The sequence below is a fragment of the Entelurus aequoreus genome, linkage group LG11, assembly GCF_033978785.1.
Source record: "Entelurus aequoreus isolate RoL-2023_Sb linkage group LG11, RoL_Eaeq_v1.1, whole genome shotgun sequence".
NCBI lineage: Eukaryota > Metazoa > Chordata > Actinopteri > Syngnathiformes > Syngnathidae > Entelurus > Entelurus aequoreus.
In genome coordinates this window covers 71,510,475-71,538,449 of record NC_084741.1, presented here as the reverse complement: position 1 = coordinate 71,538,449, position 27,975 = coordinate 71,510,475, and the positions used below count along the sequence as shown (strand labels likewise).

The 27,975-nt window shown below is 36.9% G+C and overlaps 1 protein-coding gene across 1 annotated transcript; it reads left to right on the top strand.

Annotated features, from left to right (window-relative positions):
- Positions 1 to 720: 720 nt before the first annotated feature.
- On the top strand, positions 721 to 15,378 carry rps19 (ribosomal protein S19). The gene is made up of 6 exons (XM_062063948.1): positions 721 to 799; positions 2,674 to 2,744; positions 2,919 to 3,019; positions 13,844 to 14,027; positions 14,252 to 14,306; positions 15,327 to 15,378. The coding sequence occupies exons 2-6, from the start codon at positions 2,674 to 2,676 to the stop codon at positions 15,354 to 15,356; spliced, it is 441 nt and encodes a 146-aa protein (XP_061919932.1). The 5' UTR covers positions 721 to 799; the 3' UTR covers positions 15,357 to 15,378.
- Positions 15,379 to 27,975: the final 12,597 nt, after the last annotated feature.

The window sequence follows — 27,975 nt, the reverse complement described above, 5'->3', positions numbered from 1 at the left end:
GATGACTGAAGTGATGATAACAACCAAACCTAACCCCCCCCCCCACCCCCACATCCCACAATAATGTAAATAATTCAATGTATATACCCTGATGATTATCGTGTATTATGATGATAGTATATATCTGATAGTATATATCTGTATCATGAATCAATTTAAGTGGACCCGGACTTAAACAAGTTGAAAAACGTATTTGGGTGTTACCATTTAGTGGTCAATTGTACGGAATATGTACTTCACTGTGCAACCTACTAATAAAAGTCTCAATCAATATGATATACGCATGTATATATAAACTAATCATATTGTTTCTTGAATTTAAAAATAGCTGACCGTTGTTTTCCTCCTTCTCTGGGATTATATTCCCAGTTTTGATCTGGTCACTTATAGCATATAAAAATATTATATTACTGTTAAGCAAACTATGAATAATAGAACACGCCAAAACATGTGTCCTTTATCATAGCTACACGTATGACAAAAAACCGCGTTAAAAATCAGTGGTATTCAGTGAGGTAAAATGAATGAAATGCGCTGACAGTTCATTGCTCCTGCCAAATGAAATGCACTGAGTGGAGCCGATCACCACTCCAAGATGGCGGCCCCGCGTCTCGTCAGCGCCAGTAGGCAGTCACGCTCGACGCTGCGTCTACTTTATAAGAGGTCTGTGAGCGCTGCTGCATGTGTGAACCAAAATCACGCCGCTGTGTTCTCGCGTTGCTTACAACGAGATTTGCCCGTGTTAACTCGAGTAGGAAACCCCGTTCCACCCTCTTTCCCGTCGCTGTCCACAAGCAAGGTAAACGCGCCGCCTCATTCACGGATTAAAAAAGCGGTTTTATTAGTCGAAATTAACGAGTGTTATTTTCTTAACACCGGCGTGTCCTCTAAAATAAACATATTTCTTAAACGCTTAGGCTTTACGTTAAATAACCCATAGAGTTGGGTGAATTTATGAGGTTTTTAGCCTGTGTGCAGTAGCACTCCTCAGTGATGGCCATGCCGCCGCGTTGTGGCCTATTAGCTGGTCGCCAACGTGTCCACACTTAGTCTAAACTCGCACCAAAATACTGTCATATGTGTCCTTTTATTAAGTGAAGATTTCCAACTGCACTGCTGACCATTTTGCGGTACGAAGTGTTATTTTTTCGGGACGACAGACTTGTCGCTAACGTGCTCAGCTCCAGCTAGCTATTAGCTGCTTAGCACTTGCGTGCTACATGTAGCTAACATGGCTTGTCAACAAATAACATTTCTCTTGGGCATTGATATTTATCCTTGCCGTATACGAGCACACTGGTATAGTAAGTAATGCCCATTGTGGTAATCGAGAATGTCAAACTAGAAGTGCATGTAACGTTAGCTGTGGCTAATATGCCAAACTACCGTTGTGTTGACGTAACGGACTAATATTCAGTCTATCATTTATTTCAGGCAATGACATGTAAAAAAAATAAGTACAAGGTAATAAGTACACGTAATATGAATTAATATAATGCCAAAAGGTAATGTACAGTATGTAAGCATGATGATCCAGTTTTGCCTGAAAGGGAGTGGGAAGAAAACTTATTTCTATTCAGTGATTAATTGAGTTCCATTGTTACTTTGTTTAAGGATTATAATACAAATGTATCATGGTCGCATTACCACAGGTAACAAAAATTATTACACTGTAACAATAATTTGTAGCAACAATGTAGGAAGAATGATCATACCAACAATGGTAAGGGACAAAATACCAACAACGGTAAAGAAAACATTGAGCACATGTTAACACTTTGAGACAGAGTACAACAGCAGGTCAGATTAAAGACCCTCATCTCTATATTTTAACCTGACCCGATGTTTTTATAATAGTTTAAATCGATTAATAGTTTGGCATTGTTTGTGTTGTTAGTCCAGTTTGTTCCATAGATCCCTATGATTAAACATGTCTGTGAAAGGCTCTACACCAGACCTGGGCAAATTAAGGCCCGGGGGCCACATGCGGCTTGTTAAGCTTTTCAGTCTGGCCCGCCGGACATTCCCAAATAAATTTTTTTAGATGTTTAAGATGGAAAGTGTAGCTGCCATTATGATGTGCAGTGATGTTTTCTAATGACCGTAAGTCTTGAACTATACTAAGTATTTCAATGGTTGGAATCTGCGCTTTTGGATGATGTACCAGTTACTATGGTAATCTAATTAGTTACTATGGTAATCGACGTCACAGCAGCTCAGACGAGGCACCAAGCAGTGTGGGTGGGAAGCGTTTCCACAGACGCGGAAGGAGATTTTCACAACAAAGTTCTAAAGCTTAGTGAAATGTCAGATTGTAGGTTGGTTTATTTTGTACCCTTCGCGTCTATATTTAACTGTTTGTTGCGTTTCACTTGGTTGTAAAATATTTAGATCGAAAGGGGGTGTGACATTCATATTTTGTCAATATTCAGTGTTTTATTGTTCAACGAAAAATGTAAAATTCCATTAAGTTTTTTAAGGCGGTCTGTCATGACGTTTTTAGCATTCAATCAGACATTATTGTGAGGTTTTGCATTCGTGTTCCTAAAAGTAGATATACCGGCCCCCAGACACATTTTTTTCTCTAAATGTGGCACCCGAGTCAAAATAATTGCCCAGGCCTGGTCTACACAATGATTTTATCTTGTACTTAAAATGTACTTTTTCTCCAAGATGCCGGGTGTCACAGTGAAAGACGTCAACCAGCAGGAGTTCGTCACTGCATTGGCAGCTTTCCTAAAAAAGTGAGTAAAATTACCAAATTACATTTTGATGTATGACTTATCTTGTCCCCTCGTGTGTTATATTGTGATATCACCGATGTGCAGGAAATCTCTTGGGGAAAAAAACTGTATTGTAAATTCAATGTGCTGCAGCGATTCAGTTATGTCCTGTTTTTATTTATTTAAAATGTGTAGGTCAGGGAAGCTGAAGGTGCCTGACTGGGTTGACCTTGTCAAGCTGGGCAAGCACAAGGAACTGGCCCCCTCTGATGAGAACTGGTTCTACATCAGATCCGGTAGGTCACTTGCCATTCGATATTTTCATAAATGTTTATCATTAGATATGTATTTAGCATGCTGTTAAGATTATTGCAGAGCGCCACTGTTGCTTAAAACAGTATTTTTCAACCACTGTGTGCCGCGAAATAGTCTGGTGTGCCGTGGGAGATTATGTAATTTCACCTAATTGGGTTAAAAATATTTTTTGCACACAAGTAATTATATCCATCCATCCATTTTCTACCGGTTGTCCCTTTTGGGGTCTAGGGGGGTTTTGATTGATTGAAACTTTTATTAGTAGATTGCACATTACAATACATATTCCGTACAATTGACCACTAAATGGTAACACCCGAATACATTTTTCAACTTGTTTAAGTCGGGTTCCACGTAAATCAATTCATGGGTGCTGGAGCCTATCTCAGCTCCATTCGGGCGGAAGGTGGGATACACCCTGGAAAAGTCGGCACCTCATCACATTCACACACTAGGGCCAATTTAGTGTTGCCAATCAACCTATTCTTCCTCTCTTCCTCCCACCGCATGGTTTTGGAGGTGGGAAGAAGCCAGAGGACCCGGAGGGAACCCACGCAATCACCGGGAGAACATGCAAAATTATAATCTGTAAATAATGTGGCAGAGTAACCATGTTATACACGTCCATATCAGTAGGTGGCAGCAAGTAGCTAATTGCTTTGTAGATGTCGGGACACGTCGTGTCATGATCACAATATGCAGACAGCGGGAAGCAGTGTGCAGGTAAAAAGGTATTGTATGCTTAAACCAAAAATAAACAAAAGGCGAGTGCCGCTATGATAAGGCATTGAAGCTTAGGCATGGCTATGCAAAACGAAACTAAAACTGAACTGGCTGCGATGTAAACAAAACACAAAATGCTGGACGACAGCAAAGACTTAGTGTGTGGAGCGGAGACGGCGTCCACAAAGTACATCCGCACATGACAGGACAATCAACAATGTCCCCTCAAAGAAGGAAAGCGTCCGCACAACTTAAATGGTCTGGATTGCGAAAACAAAGCGGGTGTGGAGAATAGCGCTCAAGGAAGACATGAAACTGCAACAGGAAAAAACACCAAAATAGGAGCGCAAGACAAGGACTAAAACACTACACACAGGAAAACTCCAAATAAGTCACGGCGTGATGACAGTACACCTACTTTGAGACAAGAGCTTAAGGTAAGAATTCATATCCAACAATTGCGAGAACGACTTTTTATTGTCAATATCAGCTGCTGACTTGAGTTTTTTAATGATTTCTGAATTTTTTCAATGAAAAAAATGTGCCTTGGCTCAAAAAAGGTTGAAAAACACTCGCTTAAAATATATCCATCCATCCATTTTTTACTGCGTGTCCCTTTAGATGTCGCGGGGGTGCTGGAGCTTATCTCAGCTGCGGAAGGCGGAGTACACCCTGGACTAGTTGCCACCTCATCGCAGGGCCAACACAGACAACATTCACACTCTCATTACCTTTCTGCAAATGTGGTAATCACCCCAGTATTGCATGATGTGGACTGCTAAGCAGACTGTCATAGCCTTAAATACTGGAGGTCCTCAGTTTGCAAAAAAGTTCCATTACTACAAAGCATTTTTGCTGCTCTGTTTTGCTGCACACATGTAACAAGTTTTCTGAATCACTAACGTCAAATATGTTCTTATATTTATAGATGTCCCATGATCAAAGGGCTGGGTGATATGGCAAACGAAAGTATCACAATTTGTTCATAATGAGTTCAATTAAATGCAACAATTTCTGTATTGTTTTTAACCTGCCAGCATCTGTACTAAAAGCTAAACATGAACTTGGTTAAACATTTATATTAAAAAAAAAAAAAAAAAAAAGCAAATTGAATAATATGAAAAACAATGTTTTAAAGTTTTACTCAACTGTTAAACAAATATAGAAAATTGTAATAAAACTGAACTATTTTACAGTTCTTTGTGTTTGTGCAGTGGTGCAAGATCCAAAATCAGGCATGTGATTTTTCCGTCTAAAGTCGGAATTCCGTCTTTTTTAATCTCGGGGGGGGGGGGGAATATCTCCCGTTATTCCGTTTTTTTTTTCGACCCTAAATCAAGATTCGAGACGAAGTTTATATTACGCCGTAGTTGATTGGTCAATATGTTCCTTGTGACCAATCAGGACATCTGTTATGAATGATGACGTTAATAACGTCATCTTTCATAATGGTTATTACCGCCATTTTCCATATGTAAACGATGTCGGTCCTCGAGAGAAAGGACGCTTTACGAGTAAAAGAAATTGATAAACATATCAAAAATAAGTTTCGATGGGACTGGATGGAAAGGGAAATCACTGATACTGTTGGGAAGAAGGAAGTTACGACTTTGTTCGGTGATTTTATTCGGAAAATCGCTCGTCCCGGAAAGGTTTTGTGCACGTGGTGTCATGATATTGACTATGGATCACGAGGTTTCAAGGCTTTGGAAGTACATGCGAAACGTCAAAAACATATGAAACAACTTGAAGCAAGGAAAACAAACTTTTTACTAGCTGGTACTTTTGGATGTCAACCGAAAGTGACATCGAGAGGAAAGATCCACCCACAACCCACTTCAGTTGCAGACAGGGTTGTTAATAATGAGGTAAGCTAAAAAAAATATTTCCTTGCGAAATACGCATGTTTGTTTTAAATATTAACCAATTATTGCTTTGCGAAATATAAATGGGTTTTTCTAAAAATAAAAAGCCACGTGAAAATATATTATGAAATGACAGAAATTCAAAGAGTCGCATTATTGACTCCAGTTAACAATTTATTTGAAATCAATTTGCATATAATACTATTTTGTAATATTAAGTTCTTATGTAGTCTCTTGAAACTATTGTCAGTGGTGTAACAATCTTGAAGGTAAATATTTTCACACTTGTTTCATGCAATATGTCAGTGTCCTCACATTATTATTTCCTATTTTCAAGTATGAGTAAACAATACTAAACATGTTTAATTATTTTCATAAATTTATATCCTATTTTGGCGAAAAGAATGAGATGTTTACATTTGGTATTTTGTTATATGTATCCAAAAATCCAAAAAAGAAGCTACAAAAGCAGAGACCAAAAGGAAAATGCAGGCTGCTCAGAAATTTGCAAGGAAGGCTCATGTTAGGGCTCTCCGAGAAAGCTAATGTGTGAAGTGAACTGAAGTAATGTGGTAATACTGTAAATAAATTGTAAATAATATCACTGATCAATGTGACACCTGTGGATGTGAAATGAACACAAGATGTAAATATTACTGACTAAATACTGTTGGGACTGAACCATATACAGTGATTCATTATTATAATTGGGTTATGTATGTTCTATTAATGATGTTTTCATGTCTTTAAACACTGAAACATTTTCTTCAAATGGTGCTGTCTTTGTTAATTTTAGCATGTTAAATTGGTGAAAAACCAGGAGCTTCGGGGGGCGTTGCCCCTGGACCTGGCTGGGGGCCTTTGTCCCCCAGACCCCCGGAAATTTTTTCAGTCTTTTTCATTGTGGTCAAATCACATGCCTGCAAAATAAACAATCACCCACACCGGTACAATTAAGTTTTGAATTTAAACATTGCCCTTTTCAAATTATGATACATTAGGGCTGGGCGATGTATCGAGTTTGTAAGATATATTTTTAAACAAGATATTTAGAAAATATCGACATTTATTTCATGTTAATGAGTGTGAATTTTGTCTATCTGAGTTGGTCCTGCGATGAGGTGGCGACTTGTCCAGGGTGTACCCTGCCTACCGCCCGAATGCAGCTAAGATAGGGTCCAGCGACCCCGAAAGAGACAAGCGGTAGAAAATGGATGGATGGATGACCAAACACTTATTTGTTGTTCCTTGATTCTCCCCTGCTTCTCACTCCCTCTCAACACTCCAAGGGCGACTAAACCCCTCCACTTCCGCCTTCCACGTATAAGAACATCCATGATTGGTTGGTTTACTATGATGAGTCACGATTGGTTGAGATTAAGGCTAGACATTAGGGACAGACCGATCAGAGGCAAGATAGGGCGGGCCATCGAACCAGGAAGGTAAATCACAACAGGCATCCCAAATGACGACGAGAGAGTCGTAGAAGAGAAGAGGGAACATTCAAGGGGGCGATTTATATATTAAACTAGTGGAAGATGGCAGGGGGATTCTCTTCTTTAGATTTTTTATTTAGCGATGTAGACGACTAGGAAACCCACAATGCGTCTACTTGGCCACATTTAGATAAATGTATGTGTCTGGATAAAACATTAATTTGAGTTGTTTACCATGTAAGCCCAAATCAAAACTGTTCTGGAGTTGCCAAATATGCCCATATATTTCACATGAGAAATGCTGCCAAAAATGTACGCCGAAGTGAGGAAGATCATAGCCGCACAATTTAGTCAAGTCACTTATTGGCGCTGACCAGAACCGTATGTGTGTCAGTCCATTACATTGTCGACTGGGAATAAAAAAGTGCCTGCCTGCAAATGGGTTTATCTGACTTCGATACATTTTGTATTTGCACAGCTATGTTATTTTACGTTGAAAGAATATTTTTCTATTATTTATGTAATTCTGTGCTACGTAAGCAGTTTCTTTTCTGTGCTGTTAATACCCATCTTGACTAACTGGATTAAAAGTGCCACTGACTGTTTACATTTCAGTTGTCATTCACTTCAACTTCAGTGTATCTCGCTCTAAAATGAATATCTTGATGTATACTTTCACCGGAAAATATATAAATGGTAATGATATAAATGATAAATGGGTTATACTTGTATAGCGCTTTTCTACCTTCAAGGTACTCAAAGCGCTTTGACAGTATTTCCACATTCACCCATTCCCACACTGATGGAGGGAGCTGCCATGCAAGGCGCTACCATCCCCCATCAGGAGCAAGGGTGAAGTGTCTTGCCCAAGGACACAACGGACGTGACTAGGATGGTAGAAGGTGGGGATTGAACCCCAGTAACCAGCAACCCTCCGATTGCCGGCACGGCCACTCTACCAACTTCGCCACGCCGAATATTATAGTATATTGAGATATATCTAATATCGAGTTTAAGTAAAAATATAGAGATATACTTTTTTGTCCATATTGCCCAGCTCTATGATACATAAGCTGAATTGCTACTTGCAAATGTGCCCCTTAAATAACAATGCAGAAAGTTCAAAGATAAAATTAAGCTGCATGTAGTGGCTAAACTGCTAATGCTACGTGTGCTGGCAGCACTTGCAAGCTTTGCAGACTCCGCTCGCATTTTCACGCTTTCCGTATAATCTCTTGGGGGATATTTTTTCAAATAATAAAGCAAACTTGTTGTGTTGCACATACCTTGTACATCAGCTTGATTTGCTTGTCACTACCCTAAGCACACCACACAAACATATTTTTTCCCCCCAACATTAGCCTCATCTTCGGAGGATAACTCCAAGTCACAGCTGGCATTTATTTCGCTAACCTCAGCGGCGCGTTCAACTTTAAGTTTGGTCATTCTGTTTGTCTATTATTCTGTTTACTTTTGGGGCACCTTCTAACCTGAAGTGGAGCAGGTAAAGGTATACTCTGATTGGCTGATGTCAGAAATTTATGCCATGATTGGAGTTAATATGCCGATATCTGATCCCTGAGACTGAATGTATTACTATCAAATCGCCCAGCCCTACATTAACGTAATCACAAAATGTAAGCGAAACATAGCAAACCAAGGACCACCTGTATTCTTCTGAACAACCTTCTGGCCGACAAGGCGTGTTGTATTAAGTCCCATTGTTTTGGGGACAAAGACAGTTCCATATTATTATCCAATACTTGTCTTAAAAGTAAATGAACATGTCAGACGACTTGTTTCCATTAAGTTGAACTTTGTATCTGAAAGCCCAAATCAGGCACCTTAAAATCCCCGAATCATAATCTTTAGCATTTGTAGACGCTGCATTAACGATAATTGACAAGTGTGATGGTTCTGGTCTGCTATTGGGCCTCGTTTAATGGACATCATGGGTATTAAGAATGTTCAGGACAGGGCTTTATGCCGCGGATACCAATTATCCATGAGTGATATCGTCCGATATCGATCACATGTATGAACTGTACTTTTTTACATTTGAGTGCTATGGGCCGTTAACAAAATCAACACTTAATTTAAACTAGTTCTTTATTCTTTTTTATGACATGCAGTTTTAACAAAACAAATTAGTCCACAATACCTAAACAAAAGCAAAAATGATCTACTACTTAGCTTAAACCCTTTGGGTTTTGCCCTCCAAGTCTTCCTCTGTCCAGGAAATTATTCCCTGAGTTTAAGATTAACAAAAACTACTAAAAAAATTATGTGATAATGAAAATAAAGGATCACTCTAGTATCGCTCATATACTGATACTACCCTTAATGACATCGCCAATTTATGGATCGATCCTATCCTCTTGAATTTCACGTACTGACTGACAAAGCTGACACACCAACAGTTGTCATAGTAACCTCTCTCTAGACCAGGGGTCTCTAAATTGTTTCCCGGAGCCATTTGCGGCCCGCACCTGGAGTTTGGTTGGCGTGCAGCATATTGTCGGGGGGGAAAAACAGTAAATGGTGCTAAAAGATGTACTGCATTGAGAAAAAGCTGACATTTTGGTAACACTAATACTTTCTCACCTAAAATAACACAAAGTTTTGACTAAATTTTAGATTTTTTAGTTTGAGCGGCATTAAAATGCCCCAAAATTTACTTTTTCATAAAATTGTTCGATACAACCATCATGTCCCTAATGTGTACTACATTTTTTTACTAAAATAATACTACTGAACTTTTTTCAGGTCAATCTAGGTGTCAGTTAACTTTTTGTCATTAGTGCTTTCAGACTGTATGTTAATTAAAGAGGTTCATTTAGCCTACTAATGTGTATTTATAAATGGTTGATTTATATAGGCTAGTAAGGTAAAGTTTTGTACCTGACAAGTTTCGGCTATCTTGCTTCATCACACGTCACACTAACATCACGTGACACCTCTGAGGAAGGCTGCAGAAGCAAGATAGCCGAAAGTTGTCAGGTACAAAACTTTACCTTACTAGCCTATATAAATCAACCATTTATAAAAGTGCTTTCAGACGGTCCCTCTTCATTCTATTTTAAATCAGACTTGTCTGGAGTTGCACAATTAATCAAATTTTAATCCTGATGAAGATTTTGGCAGCTACGATTAAATCAGGGTGATTGTTCTCGATATTAACATTTTTAAAAAACAGGCTCCGCTGCGTTTTAAACCAAGCACTTTCACAACCACCAGAGGGCGACTGATAGACAGTGGATTCATATAAGAGTGAGTGACAACAGAGGTAGAAGGCAGTAGATCAACAAGTCGCTCCCAAAAATATTAGGACAAATTCATGCATTATTACATCAGTGTCCTCCCCTCCCACAGGGTACCAAAAGACATGCATTTTAACCGCAGAACATGACCGCACAACTCCCCGTTCTTTAGGCACTCACGCTCGTTTCCCGAAATCACAAACACCACACCTCAAAGCAGCGTTGGTGACGTGCGCATCCAAACAAATGATCGGGTTGTGGGAACACATAAAGCATTAACGACTTGTACAGGGTGTGCCCCACCTTGTGCCTGAGTGCTGCTGGGATAGGCTCCAGCACCCTTACAACCCTAAGGGACAAGCGGTAGAAAATTGATGGATGGATGGAACACTTGCCTTCTTTTCTCAACCGACTGTTTGCCTGCGCTAGCAGCCGGTTGCTAACAGAGCAGGCTGCCCGCCATCGGCCCAAATTCCATATGAACGGCTACAAAAGCGGGGGTCCCCAAAGTACAGACTACCGTAACATCAACCGTGCACCAAGGGAGCCCGTATCCATTCACCTATCAAACACATGCCAAAATAACGGATGTAATGTTTTATTTGGCCAAAGACATATGTCCTATATATAGTGAGCAGTACAATTAATGTGTTCCTTTGTATGTGCCTTTCGTGCACAATCTTATTTTTTCACTTGTTTGCACTTTATGGTCGCACTTTGCAATGGCATACATTGTAGTTAGCCCTTTCTTTTTGTGCATTTTATTAATGAATTATTTTTATAGTTTTATTTTGAAATGAAAGCCACGTTTACACGGTTTGTTTTAAATAGAAAGTGCAAAAAAAAAAATCTAATTACCGTATTTTCCGCACCATAAGGCGCCCCGTGTTATTAGCCGCACGTTCAATGAACTGCATATTTCAAAACTTTGTTTACCAATTAGCCGCCCCGTGCTATTAGCCGCACCTACGCTACGCTAAAGGGAATGTCAACAAAACAGTCACATAGGTCAGTCAAACTTTAATAATATATTATAAACCAGCGTTCTAACAACTCTGTTCACTCCCAAAATGTAATGTGCAATCACAAAAATAGTAACACTCAAAATAGTGCAGAGCAATAGCAACATCAATAACTCAATGTTGCTCATACTTTAGTGTCACACAACACACAAAATAAACATTTAAAGCTCACTTTCTGAAGTTATTACTCATCCACAAATCCCTCGAATTCTTCTTCTTCGGTGTGCTTCACTTGTTTTTTGACACCATCGATGATGTGGACGCGCATGCAGTCGTAGATCAACAGGAACGGCGCTGCGTGAAAAAAGTCACCCGGTCTCTTCGCGTAAACGTCTATCAACCACTCGCTCATCTTTTCTTCTTCCATCCATCCCTTCGAGTTAGCTTTTATGATGACGCCGGCTGGAAAGTTCTCTTTTGGCAAGGTCTTCCTTTTGAATATCACCGTGGGTGGAAGTTTCTGGCCGTTAGCATGGCAAGCTAAAACCACAGTAGGACGACTTCTCATTCCCTGTGGTGCGAATATTCATCGTACGTGTTCCCGTTGTATCCACAGTGCGGTTCACATGAATATCAAGTCAGTGGAACCTTGTACGCGTGTCTCTTAGTAGGAGACATTTTGTGGTCTTTACAGAAACACACAAATGAAATGAAAGGTAATATCCGCACGCTTCTTCTTCTACGGGGGCGGGTGCTCACCTTGGCGGTTGCTTACAGTAGAAGAAGAAGCGCTTCCTCTTCTATGGGGGCGGTTGCTTACCGTAGAAGAAGAAGCGCTTCCTCTTTTACGGGGAAAAAAGATGGCGGCTGTTTACCGTAGTTGCGAGACCTAAACTTTATGAAAATAAATATTAATATTAATCCATATATAAGGCACACCGGGTTATTAGCCGCACTGTCTGCTTTTAAGAAAAATTGTGTTTTTTAGGTGCGGCTTATGGTGCGGAAAATACGGTACCAGTAAATAATTGTGATTTTAACATTGATGAAAATAATTGATTAATATTTTGGCCATAATCGTCTTGTCCCTTTTTTAACAATCCTCCAAAGAAACTGCATTGGACATCAATGTTGTAATTAAAGGCCTACTGAAATGAAATTGTTTTATTTAAACGGGGATAGCAGATCCATTCTATGTGTCATACCTGATCATTTCGCGATATTGACATATTTTTGCTGAAAGGATTTAGTAGAGAACATCGACGATAAAGTTCGCAACTTTTGGTCGCTGATTAAAAAAAAGCCTTGCCTATACCGGAAGTAGCGTGACGTCACAGGTTGAAAGGCTCCTCACATTTCCCCATTGTTTACACCAGCAGCGAGAGCGATTCGGACTGAGAAAGCGACGATTACCCCATTCATTTGAGCCAGGATGAAAGATACGTGGATGAGGAACGTGAGAGTGAAGGACTAGAGTGCAGTGCAGGACGCATCTTTTTTCGCTCTGACTGTAACTTAGGTACAAGCTGGCTCATTGGATTCCACACTCTCTCCTTTTTCTATTGTGGATCACGGATTTGTATTTTAAACCACTTCGGATACTATATCCTCTTGAAAATGAGAGTCGAGATCGCGAAATGGACATTCACAGTGACTTTTATCTCCACGACAATACATTGGCGAAGCACTTTAGCTACGGAGCTAACGTGATAGCATCGGGCTTAACTGCATATAGAAACAAAAGAAATAAACCCCTGACTGGAAGGATAGACAGAAAATCAACAATACTATTAAACCATGGACCTGTAACTACACGGTTAATGCTTTCCAGCCTGGCGAAGCTTAACAATGCTGTTGCTAACAACGCCATTGAAGCTAACTTAGCAACGGGACCTCACAGAGCTATGCTAAAAACATTAGCTATCCACCTACGCCAGCCAGCCCTCATCTGCTCATCAACACCCGTGCTCACCTGCGTTCCAGCGAGCGACGAAGGTCTTCACCCGATCATCATTGCGGTTGGCGGCTAGCGTCGGATAGCGTGTCTGCTCTCCAAGTCAAAGTCCTCCTGTTTGTGTTGCTGCAGCCAGCCGCTACTACACCGATCCCACCTACAGCTTTCTTCTTTGCAGTTTTCATTGTTCATTAAACAAATTGCAAGAGATTCACCAACACAGATGTCCAGAATACTGTGGAATTTTGCGATGAAAACCGAGCTTTTTGTATTGGATACAATGTGTCCGAATACTTCCGTTTCAACAATTGACGTCACGCGCATACGTCATCATACATAGACGTTTTCAACCGGAAGTTTAGCGGGAAATTTAAAATGTCACTTTATAAGTTAACCCGGCCGTATTGGCATGTGTTGCAATGTTAAGATTTCATCATTGATATATAAACTATCAGACTGCGTGGTCGCTAGTAGTGGCTTTCAGTAGGCCTTTAAAGGTAGAATAGTGCGACCCCGAAAGGGAAAAGCGGTAGAAAATGGATGGATGAATAGTTCTTCCTGTTGCTGCCCTTACAGTGATGAATATTTGCTCTCTGTTAATTTAGCCTCCACAGTTCGTCACCTGTACCTCCGTGGGGGAGCTGGTGTGGGCTCCATGATCAAGATTTATGGAGGTCGCAAGAGGAACGGCGTGTGCCCGGCCCACTTTAGTGTCGGATCCAAGAACGTCGCCCGCAAAGTGCTGCAGGCCCTCGAGCTTCTCAAGATGATTGAGAAGGACCCAAACGGGTCAGTGTTGCAGCCTCTTAACTCATTCTTGGTTTACACGCTATTGAATTAATTTCCCAGCTGCAGGTTATACATTTTTTATAAAAAAAATGTCTGGGTTCCTTTATTTGTGAACTAGCTGCAGGAAAAGCCAATGACTTCCTTACAAAAGACTATTCTTTTTGAATGCTGTTCAAAGATTGTTACATCATTCATCCCTATTTTTTCATTTTATTGTCCTGCAGTGGCCGTAGACTAACCTCCCAGGGAACCAGAGACCTGGATAGAATTGCCGGCCAGGTGAGCAAACATTTTTCTCCCTCGCCTAGTTTTTTCTTCAGAAACCGGAACACAAATGTATCCTCTTTGCAATTGTTTTACCTTTTTTTTAGGGGAGACGTTTAAGTTTCTCCTTTTTGTTTGAGTCACCTTGTTTCATTCTCCAAATCAAAGCAATGAAATGAAAACCCATTAGGACTTTTACTTTGATTACTCGCTTAGTGAGTATAAGCAGTGAAGGTTTCTGCAAGGTTATTTGTTGGAAATACCAGAACGAGTCACCCACACACGCAATATTTTAAACTTTCGCTCAACATGCTTGTGTAACTTATGGCTGGTTGTGTCGTACTAACAAAGTCAATGTTCGCGGTTCTTTAGAGTATTTGTCCTTGGGCCAATGTTACCTGTCAGCCAAGTGAGAAGTGTTGTGCATCTTAACATTTCCTAACGCGCGTCTCGCTTGGGTCTTGTCAAAAAATCAGGAGGAGGAGCAGTGGCGCTGTAATAATCCAAGGGTAAAGGGGGTAAACATTAGGAGGGGATTTCATGCTTGGCGACACGGCCGTATGGCGTGTTCTCCTTGTTTACCCGTGCTAATGAACAGTAAGCAGATGAGCAAAGTCCCAAGCACGACCAAGCGCCCATCCGCCTTACAAATTGGCAGGAAGCACGTTGTAGCGCACCCCATCACACCCCCTGTGTATCGTACTTTGTGATGCCTTTTCACTGTTTTGTCAGTACACTAGGCGCTGCTTTTGGCAGTACTCAGAAAAACATGTTTTCCAAACTCTGCAGTCTCCCAGGGCTCCATGAAATTTTTTTCATTTCCTGTAGAAATTAACCATGTGGTTGGTCATCAAGTAAATAGAATATAGAGGAGCTGTGAGGCTTCATTTGATTAGTTGAATGATGCCATTAAGGCACTTCCCACAGCAAGTCAATGAATTTTAATTTGCAGGGTTTTTCTAATGCAAAACCACCTCATCCTGCTGGTGGTGTCTTGTAAAGCTGCTTGATGGGTTTTTTTCTTCTTTCCTACAGGTTGCAGCTGCAAACAAGAAAACTGTTTAATAAATGTTTTGGAGAAATGAAATTATGTTGCCTTGATTTGTCATTTGGGTGAAATGGGGATGTTATTCCCCGACGGTTAGTATTAGTCTTAAATTACAATTATCAAAAAAACGTGATTGAGAACTGCACTTTGACGAACACACGGACGCCTTTGTGCTAACCGGTAAACAAGAGACATTAACGTATTTCCTAGGGGTGTAACGGTACGTGTATTTGTATTGAACCGTTTCGGTTCAGAGGTGTACCGAACGAGTTTCCACACGAACATATTAAGTAGCCGCCTCCGCTTCCTTCTGCCTCTGTCTCTGTCAGGACTCCACCCAGCATTGTCCCACCCACACAACCATCTGATTGGTTACAAACAGGTCGGTAACAGCCATGCAGCAGTGCGTATTCAGAGCGCATGTAGTCAGTGCTAAGCGTTTAGCAGGTAAGCATCAGGCAGCGGACTCTCCCCAAATTATAATAAACACCTCCCAGTCAACTACTAGTAACATCACTATGAGCGTGTTGACTTTCTAGAAACCTAAACGGCAGCTCAGCTCGCTCGCAGTCCTGGCTTGAGGTGAAGGCTAAGTTGCTTTTAGCGTAACGTTGGCTCATTTTGAGGTGTGTGTATGTGTGTGTTACGGACAGCAAAGCCCTGTCTGTGTTATTTTACTTTGCCTTTTTCTGTGTTGATTGAGCTGTGCTGAAGCAGGACATGTTAAATGAAGAGTTTCTGTCTCTGATAGTTGATATAATAATGTAACTGCATCATAAAGCCTACATGAACTCCATGGTTTTCAGGGATGAAAAGTCTCCTATTGCAATTGTACCATTTTTTCAGCTATAGTTACATTAATCATCAGTTTTGCAGCAGCCTAGTTTTGAATGGCAGGGTCCCTGCTATCACATGTTGATAAAAATATAACATTTACATAATAAAAATCAACTACAGGCTTCCCAAATGCTGTAATAAATTAAGCATGATGAGTTGACTTGAAACTGTTAAATGTTGCACTTTTTATATGTAGAAGAAAAGTTTTGTCATTTTATTTAATCTGAGCAACAATTTAAGGCAGTTTAATGTTGATTAACGTGGGCAGGATTATTAGTGTTCCCAATGTTATAAGGATAAACAGCCATTGTTTACAAATTTGGTAAATAAATAACCAAAAAATTTATATTTTGTTGTTTTCTTACTGTACCGAAAATTAACCGAACCGTGACCTCTAAACTGAGGTACGTACCAAACCAAAATTTTTGTGTACCGTTACACCCCTAGTATTTCCCCATTTAGAAAGGACATACCCCGATGTAAACTGAAATAAAAGGACATACCGCAATGTAAAGTTGAATACAAACATTGCTGTCTATGTTCACATTAAACTTGCAAGCTGTGCTCTCAGCGTTCTTTTCTCATGAATACCAGACCGGTGTTTTTACGGTGCATTCAAGGACATCCGAACAGTAGGACGCCCACGAGAAATAACTTTACTAAGCACTTCATTCAATGAATTGCAAAGTGCCACAATGCAAACCAATATTTAAATCAAAAGCTTTGCTACTAAAACTCTGAAGCAGAAGAAACACCAAACATGCAAAATACTGTTTTGTTTATTATAGTGATTTTTATTTTTATTTTAAATGGTCAAAATATTCCAAATATGTGTATAAGTACTTATTGGGCCTATTCAATAAACCAATACTCATACCTTCTACTTAAAATGTTTACTTAAGTAACGCCATAAAGTTAATTGCTTAAAATTTAACCCGCACTCATGTGCAACCAACCTAGAAGTCTTTCACTGTATATTCCACATTAGTGTAGTGATAGCCGGTTAATATTTGCCTAAAAGGAGCCTAATGTGCATCACATTCAAGAGTCACTTTGTTTTCAATGACCCAATTTGTGTGACCTCGTTCTAGTGGCCACAGTTTCAACTCAGACTATCCATGCTTAAAGTGACTAAACTTCCTGGTACTTGGACAAAACATGCTGTGCCTGGATTTCACTGGAATTGATATCCAGTGTTCTCAAAGTCCTGCAGAGGGCGCCAGTGCTCTGATTAACTGCTACCACATGCAGTGTGTCTAGTCCTTGGATCTCAGTTCATTTGTGTCTAGTCCTTGGATCTCAGTTCATTACAGTCAATTCTGACATCCTGTTGACCTCAAAAGGTGGTTGTATCATTTTGTAATTCTGACATTTCAGTATTCTTACTATAAAATGTCTGTTTTAACTGCTTCAAAGGCTGTCCACTCAGCAATTCAATGTGCTGCTCTAATTGGCTGTGAAAGACCCCAAATAATTGTGATCTCATGTTCACTTTTAACCAGCAAAGCTTCCTTTTTATGCAGTGTTTTCATTCCTGAGCACAAACAGATTAGTTGCTGCTTTAACCGGATCTAAAGCTGAAACTGTGCAGTCCGCTTTTGCTGCTTGCTTCTTGTGCATTTAAGTTGATCCTGCATCAACATTGTCCCAACCTGCTTTCCGAGTGTCCACCTCCTCCCTGTCATTTTGTGGAGACCACCTGTTCCTTTGCACCCTAACCATCTTCCCTGCCCGCCCCTGTAATTTGGAGGCCAGCAATGTGTGGAATCCTCTTGCCACTCGATGTTCCGACTCCACTTGTCTGTGCAGCCTTGACAAAAACGAGTTCCACTCTCCAAACTGCTGAGGCACATCCGAGTGGTTTGGTTCTGCCTTTTTATTCCCGTCTCGTACAAACCCTGCTGCCTCACACCTCCTTCAGGCTGCAAACGGCAGATAGCAAAGAAGTTGCACAAGTCTTTCTCCAAAATAGAACTGCTGTCAAGGGAGCTCCTCCACACACACACACACACACACACACACTTAATACACACTTCGTCAACCCACGGCTTCATGCCCTGTGGCGTGTTTTCCCACTTGGGACTATGTGTGCCTTTTCCAAAGTTTTTTTTCCCAGCCTTGCCTATCTCAGGCAGGTTCTCATGGATGCAGATCTCATTGAATCTCATGTGGGATTAACTCATCATTTCACTTGCAAAGCCAAGGTGCAACCCTCTGGTTTCTCTCTGAATTGCTTCTGGTGTGCTTTTCAGGACACACTCCAGTTAAAATCCTTAAACCCCTTTTCCCACTGAGGACCGCACACTGAAAAATGAAAGCATGCAGGGGCCATTTTGATATTTTTTCTTTTCAAACCTAATACAAATGATAGATTTTTAAAAAACTTTTAGGGCTCCCCTAAGTTTGGACCCGGAAAGATCTTAGTAGCAAAAATGTAAAAAATAAGCCATATATTTTAACTTTTTCAGTATTATTCAATGTTTGAATCTCGAGGTTAAATCTAGGTCTACAGTATCTGTTGATAAAAATCATACTTTATTTTTGTTTTATTCCCATTTTGTTTAAGAAAACCCTTTTTTTTTTAATAACAAAAACACCAAATGTGCAACATTTTCTCCTGCAAAAATTTCAAAATGGGATATTTGATTTGAAGTATTTAGGGCCTTAAATAGGTCAATTCATAACATTGATTTTATACATTCTTATTTTTAGAGAAATTACCGTTTAAAAAAAAAAAAATCCACTGAATATAGAGGATCGAAAAGTGTCTGAAAACTGCTAAAGTATTTAAATAAATAAAAAAAACTAAACTGCACACTGAAAAATGAAAGCATGCAGGGGCCATTTTAATATTTTTCATTTTCAAACGTAATATAAATTATAGATTTTTAAAAAACTTTTAGGGTTTCCCTAAGTTCGGACCTGGAAAAGTCTCAGTAGCAAAAATTTGAAAAATAAGCAATATATTTGTATTTTTTCATTATTATTATTCAACGCTTAAATCTCGAGAATAAATTCAGGTCTACAGTATCTGTCGATAAAAATCCATACTTATTTTTTGAGAAATGGCAGTTTAAAAAACAATTCCACTGAATATAGAGGATCGAAAAGTGTCTGAAAACTGTTAAAGTATATATATATATAAAAAAAACTTTCAACACTAAACTGCACACTGCAATATTAAAGCATGCAGGGGCCATTTTGATAGTTTTCATTTTCAAACCTAATACAAATGATAGATTGTTTTTAAACTTTCAGGGCTCCCCTGAATTTGGACCCGGAAAGGTCTTTAGTAGCAAAAATGTAAAAAATAAGCCATATATTTTTACTTTTTCAGTATTATTCAATGTTTGAATCTCAAGATTAAATCTAGGTCTACAGTATCTGTCGATAAAAATCATACTTTATTTTTGTTTTATTCCCATTTTGTTTAAGAAAACCCTTTTTTTTTTAAATAACAAAAACACCAAATGTGCAACATTTTCTCCTGCAAAAATTTCAAAATTGAATATTTGATTTGAAGTATTTAGGGCCTTAAATAGGTCAATTCATAACATAGATTTTATACATTATTTTTAGAGAAATGACCGTTTAAAAAAAAAATCCACTGAATATCGAGGATCGAAAAGTGTCTGAAAACTGCTCAAGTATTAAAAAAAAACCAAAAAAACTTTTAGCACTAAACTGTCCATCCATCCATTTTCTACCGCTTATTGCACACTGAAAAATTAGAGCATGCTGGGGCTATTTTAATATTTTTCATTTTCAAACCGAATACAAATTATAGATTTTTAAAAAAAATTTTACGGTTCCCCTAAATTTGGACCAGGAATGGTCTCAGTAGCAGAAATGTGAAAATAAGCCATACATTTTTATTTTTTCATTATTATTCAACGCTTAAATTTCAAGATTAAATTCAGGTCTACAGTATCTGGAAAGGTCTCTGTAGCAAAAATGTGAAAAATAAACCAAACATTCTTATTTTATCTCGAGATTAAATTCAGGTCTACAGTATCAGTCTATAAATATCCATACTTTATTTTTATGTTTTATTCCCTTTTTGTTTCAGAAAACCCCGTTTTTTTTCTACCAAAACACAAAATATGCAAAATGTTCTCCTGCAAAATTTTGTAAATGTAATATTTCATTTGAAGTAATTAGGCCCTTGAATAGGTCAATTCATAACGCCGTTGATTTTATACATTATTTTTTGAGGAATGACAGTTTAAAAAAATTCCACTGAATATAGAGTATCGAAAAGTGTTAAAGTATAAAAAAAAAAATACTTCCAACACTAAACTGCACACTGAAAAATTAAAGCATGCAAGGGCCATTTTGATATTTTTCGTTTTCAAACCTAATATAAATTATAGATTTAAAAAAAACTTTTAGGGCTCCCCTAAGTTTGGACCCAGAATGGTCTCAGTAGCAAACATGTGAAAAATAAGCCATATATTTTTAATTTTTCATTGTTATTATTCAACGCTTAAATCTCGAGATTAAATTCAGGTCTACAATATCTGTCGATAAAAATCCATACTTTATTTTTACGTTTTATTCCCTTTTTGTGTTTCAGAAAATCCCAGTTTTTTTTTCTAACAAAAAACAAAATATGCAACATTTTTGGAACAAAAATTGAATATTTGATTTTGGAGTAATTAGGGCCTTAAATAGTCAATTCATAACACAGTTGATTTTATACATTCTTATATTTTGAGAAATTACAGTTAAAAAAAAAATCCACTAAATATCTCGAGGATCGAAAAGTGTCCTACTTATACAACTGTTAAAAAGTTAGTTTTTTTGTTTTTTTAACTTTCAACACTAAACTGCACACTGAAAAATGAAAGCATGCTGGGGCCGTTTTGATATTTCTCATTTTCAAACCCAATACAATATAAAGATTTTTTTAAACCTTAAGGGCTCCTCTCAAGTTTGGTCCCAATAATGAAAATGTTAAAAATAAGTCATATTATTATTATAATTATTATTACTCAACGCTTAAATCTTGCCTTTTAACTTCAGGTCTGTCTGTCAATATAAAGTCAAACATTTTTTTAATGTTTTATGCCATTTTTGTCAAAGAAAACCCTCTTTTTGATTTATGGCAAAACTAAAAATGCAATGTTTTCTCCCCGAAACTATTTCAAAGTGGACTATTTGATGTGAAGTAATTGGAGCCCTAAATAAGTCAACAATTCATAACACCATCAGTTTTAATACACCATTATTTTTTGAGTAATGACAGTTTTTAAAAAATACCCTAAAAATCTTGGGGATCGAAAGTGTTAAAAACACTTATGGTAAGTCTGTAGATTCACTTCAAACGTATCCGTCAATTTGAAGTTTGATTATTTTAATTATTTATTTATTTGTTAGTTATATGTCAAACAAAACTTTTTTTATATGGCAAACACACAAAATGAGCAATATTTCTCCACTCCAAAAATGTTTCAAAGTGGAATATTTAATGTGAAGCTGTGGCGAGATCAATAATTCATAACATTGATTTTGATTCAACAATGACAGCTTTAAAGATGAAAAAACAGCCTGCATGGCAGCTTCGTGTTATTAGAGTCAACATTGCAACTTTTCTCTTTACATTTCACTTGTTTGCCCTTTTATTCCACATTTTTCTTCTAAATAGATCTTTTTTAATAAGCTTAAGGCCGTAAAAAAAGATCTCCGGGTCGCTTTTGTCCGCCAGCCACACTTTTGACATCCTTGCCTTAGTGCAGAGGTGTCAAAGTCGTTTTCACTAAGGGCCACATCTCAATTATGTTTGGCCCCAGAGGGCCCGCTTCCAACAGTGAATACTATTATTACACAATTTTTTAATGCATTTTATTAGTGGATTTAAAAAAAACTAAAATGTAAAAATTTAGTGTATATCATTGTAAATAAAAAAAAAAACAGTACTGCTGTTTTTATGGTAAAAAAAAAAAAAGGCAGCTCAGTTGCCAGAATTGTACTGTAAAATTTACATTTGTTTTTTTACTGTAAATAAAAAAACAAAGACTTTTACAGTAAAATTTTGGCGCCTGAGCTGCCTTTTTTTAAACAATAAAAACAGCAGTACTGTTTTTCCATTTACAATAATATACACTGAATTTTGAGGGGAAATTATTAATTATAATTTACACGAGTTTTTTTTACTGTAAATAAAAAAACTGCAATTTTACAGTAAAACTTTGGCACCTTTGTTGCCAGTTTGTTGTTGTTTTTTACCGCAAATCAACAACTGTAGTTTTTTGGGTGTATTACTGTAAATGCCAAAGCGGCATCACAGTTTATTACAGTAAAAAAGTGCAGTTTTTCTTTCATTGAGAGAAAAATGCTCTAAAAACCACAGTAAATTTCACAATTTTACCATGAAATCTATTGCTACTTTCACATTGCACAATTTGATGGATAACTTGCTTTGAAATCATTATTACTAGTATTTATTTCTATTTAAAAAATGGTTTGATAATATATTTGCATAATTAGACAACATTTAAGCTAACATAATTTGCGATTACATGGAGTACATTGTACTCCCAAAATAGAAAGAAAGAATACATTTAGTAAGAAAAGTTACAGTACTTTATTGATACATATTATTTCCAGGCTTTCCAGGGCCAAATAAAATGACGTGGCGGGCCACATCTGGCCCCCGGGCTTTGAGTTTGACATCCATGCCTTAGTGGAATACTGTAGTGTGCATTCCCAACCAATAGTTGGCCATGTAACGGAAAACCAAACGAATAAAAGTTGTCGTTCTTGTCCGTGTTGTCAGTTTATATATATATATATATATATATATATATATATATATATATATATATATATATATATATATATATATATATATATATATATATATATATATATATATATATATATATATATATATGTATATATATGTATATATATATATGTATATATATATATATATATATATATACACACATATATATATACACACATATATATGCATATATATATATATATATATATATATACACATATATATGCATATATATATATATATATATATATATACACACATATATATGCATAAATATATATATATATATATATATACACACATATATATACATATATATATATATATATACATTTACATATATATATACATAGATATACATATATATGCATATATATATATATATATGCATAGTATATATATACACATTTACATATACATATATACATTTATATATATATAAATATATATAAATATATATATATACATTTACATATACATATATACATAGATATACATATATACAAAGATATACATATATATGCATATATATACATATACATATATATATATATATATATATACATTTGCATATATATACATAGATATATATATATATATATATATATATATATATATATATATATATATATATATATATATATATATATATATATATATATATATATATATATATATATATATATATATATATACACATTTACATATGTACTAGTGTTGTCCTGATACCAAAAGGTATTTCGATGCTTTTCTAAATAATGGGGACCACAAAAAATGGCATTATTGGCTTTATATTAACAAAAAATCTTATGGTATATTAAACATATGTTTCTTATTGCAAGTTTCTTTATATTTATACCGGTATACCGTACAACCCTAATACATACATATATATGTATATACATATATATATATATATTTATATATATATGCATATACATATAAATGTATATACATACTGTATACACACATATAGACCTCACCTCCATCCTGACCTCATGGTAAACTACTCGCACCTTCCCTTTATCTCGAAAATCCCTGAAATCCCCACATCTGTGGTCCCCTTCAAGGTTTCTCATTGTATCCCATTGGGTTGACTTTTTCCTTGCCCTGATGTGGGATCTGAACCGAGGATGTCGTTGTGGCTTGTGCAGCCCTTTGAGACACTTGTGATTAAGGGCTATATAAATAAACTTTGATTGATTGATTGAGTAATTGGTTTTCAGTTATTTCACCATGTTTTTGTTAAGTACATACTGTAACTCCACATGTGTCCATTCTTAGTTGTGATGCCTTCAGTGACAATCTACAATATAAATAGTCATTAAAATAAAGAAAAGGCATTGAAAGAGGTGTGTCCTAACTTTTGGCCTGTACTGTATATGTTCCGATCATTGCAACATCAACAAAAGAAGTCATTAAGTCTGAAGCAGAACAGCTTGTCTCAGTTCTTTTCACCGTTTTAATGCACGCTGCTGCCCCCTACAGGTCTGGGGTGGAGCCGCTGTCTGCACTGCTGCTATTTTTTGATGGTGGACTTCCTGGATGGGTGGTGAGGGTCTCTTGTATGTCTTGTGTGTGTTTGTTGATACCCGTCTTGTCTCATCCTTCACCCGGTTTGGCCTTAAAGCAGGTGGTCTCCACATGCAACACGCCCCCCCGCCTGCCTGGCACCGCCCGTGCGCTGCCCCACTGCAGGTGTGTGTCCATGTGTGTGTTAGAAAACTACTAACTATGTGTCTGAGACGTGTGTGTGTGTGTGTTCTTGTATTTCTGCCCTTCTTGAGACATCAACAAGGAAAGGTATGAGTATGAGGAGGTGTGAACAAGTTAGGACATAAATCATGGTCCCAATACGGGAAAACCATTGCTTCTAATAGAGAATGTCTCATTTGCACCCCTGGTGGTGAAATCTATCTAAATAAGGGTGGTCCCAAAAAGGAGGGAATTTTCAAATTGACTGTGTCTGTTTTAAAACTGCTCCCCTTCTGGTCAACATATGAAATAACAAGTGTGTGTAAGAAATTGAAAATTAATTTAAAATAATCAAATAAATATGTATATAGAGACATACTGTAATAACTTGAAGTAAATAATGAAAATTAAGAAACAATTACAAACAAAAAAAATTAAATAAAAACTAAAAGCTGTCCTCTTCTCACAATGTGTCGACTTTTCTCTAATAAAATTGGAAACAATTTCTCATATCCTTTCTGTTTCTGTAATAATGCAATATTTTCTCGTAAAATTATTACATTTTTATTTAAAATTATGACTTGTTAATGCAAAATTGTGACATTTGTCGTATAAAATGTTGACTTTCATTAACAATATTGTCATTTTTTTTGTTGTTCTTGTAAAATAGTGACATTTTTTGAGTAAAATTCCGATTATTATAACATTGCCAACATTTTTAAGTTTTCTTATAAAATTGTGACTTCTGTCGAGTAAAATTAAGACTTTTCATAAAATTGCCAAAAGTTTTAAGCTTTTCTTGTAAAATTGCGACTGTTATTCAGTAAAATTCCAACTTGTATCATAACATTGCACAAATGTTCAGTTTTTCTTGTAAAATTTTGACTTGCTTTGAATAAAATTACGACTTTTATTATGATACTATAGAGGGAGGCATTTTTTGGAGGTCTCAAGAAGGTCACAAATACAAGAATGTGTGTGTGTGTGTGTGTGTGTGTGTGTGTGTGTGTGTGTGTGTGTGTGTGTGTGTGTGTGTGTGTGTGTGTGTGTGTGTGTGTGTGTGTGTGTGTGTGTGTGTGTGCGCGTGTGTGTGTGTGTTGTTGTATTTCTGCCCTTCTTGAGACATCAACAAGGAAAGGTATGAGTATGAGGACCGGTGAACAAGTTAGGACATAAATCATGGTCCCAATACGGGAAAACCATTGCTTCTAATAGAGAATGTCTCATTTGCACCCCCTGGTGGTGAAATCTATCAAAATAAGGGTGGTCCCAAAAAAGAGGGAATTTTCAAATTGACTGTGTCTGTTTTAAAAGTGCTCCCCCTCTGGTCAACATATGAAATAACAAGTGTGTGTAAGAAATTGAAAATTAATTAAAAACAATCAAATAAATATGTATACAGAGACATACTGTAATAACTTGAAGTAAATAATGAAGATTAAGAAACAATTACAAACAAAAAAATTAAATAAAAACTAAAAGCTGTCCTCTTCTCACAATGTGTCGACTTTTCTCTAATAAAATTGGAAACAATTTCTCATATTCTTTCTGTTTCTGTAATATTGCAATATTTTCTGGTAAAATTATGACTTTTTTAATGTAAAATGATGACTTGTTAATGCAAAATGGTGACATTTGTCGTATAAAATGTTGACTTTTATTAACAATATCGTCATTTTTTTTTTTTGTTGTTGTAAAATAGTGACATTTTTTGAGTAAAATTCCAATTATTATAACATTGCCAACATTTTTAAGTTTTCTTATAAAATTGTGACTTTTGTCCAGTAAAATTAAGACTTTTCATAAAATTGCCAAAATGTTAAGCTTTTCTTGTAAAATTGCGACTGTTATTGAGTAAAATTCCAACTTGTATCATAACATTGCACAAATGTTCAGTTTTTCTTGTAAAATTTTGACTTGCTTTGAATAAAATTACGACTTTTATTATGATACTATAGAGGGAGGCATTTTTTGGAGGTCTCAAGAAGGTCACAAATACAAGAATGTGTGTGTGTGTGTGTGTGTGTGTGTGTGTTCTTGTATTTCTACCCTTCTTGAGACATCAACAAGGAAAGGTATGAGTATGAGGACCGGTGAACAAGTTAGGACATAAATCATGGTCCCAATACGGGAAAACCATTGCTTCTAATAGAGAATGTCTCATTTGCACCCCTGGTGGTGAAATCTATCAAAAATAAGGGTGGTCCCAAAAAGGAGGGATTTTTCAAATTGACTGTGTCTGTTTTAAAAGTGCTCCCCCTCTGGTCAACATATGAAATAACAAGTGTGTGTAAGAAATTGAAAATTAATAAAAAATAATCAAATAAATATGTATACAGAGACATACTGTAATAACTTGAAGTAAATAATGAAGATTAAGAAACAATTACAAACAAAAAAATAAAATAAAAACTAAAAGCTGTCCTCTTCTCACAATGTGTCGACTTTTCTCTAATAAAATTGGAAACAATTTCTCATATCCTTTCTGTTTCTGTAATATTGCAATATTTTCTGGTAAAATTATTACATTTTTATGTAAAATGATGACTTGTTAATGCAAAATGGTGACATTTGTCGTATAAAATGTTGACTTTTATTAACAATATTGTCATTTTTTTTTGTTGTTCTTGTAAAATAGTGACATTTTTTGAGTAAAATTCCGATTATTATAACATTGCCAACATTTTTAAGTTTTCTTATAAAATTGTGACTTCTGTCGAGTAAAATTAAGACTTTTCATAAAATTGCCAAAATGTTAAGCTTTTCTTGTAAAATTGCGACTGTTATTCAGTAAAATTCCAACTTGTATCATAACATTGCACAAATGTTCAGTTTTTCTTGTAAAATTTTGACTTGCTTTGAATAAAATTACGACTTTTATTATGATACTATAGAGGGAGGCATTTTTTGGAGGTCTCAAGAAGGTCACAAACACAAGAATGTGTGTGTGTGTGTGTGTGTGTGTGTGTGTGTGTGTGTGTGTGTGTGTGTGTGTGTGTGTGTGTGTGTGTGTGTGTGTGTGTGTGTGTGTGTGTGTGTGTGTGTGTGTGTGTGTGTGTGTGTGTGTGTGTGTGTGTGTGTGTGTGTGTGTTTGTGTGTGTGCCTTGATTTTGAATCCCCTCCACCTGTCAGGAGGAGGTGGGTGACCCAGCACAGAACAGATGTTGTCCTCAAAGACAACCCGACTTGACTGCTGCACAGTGTGTGTGTGTGTGTGTGTGTGTGTGTGTGTGTGTGTGTGTGTGTGTGTGTGTGTGTGTGTGTGTGTGTGTGTGTGTGTGTGTGTGTGTGTGTGTGTGTGTGTTTACTGCTAT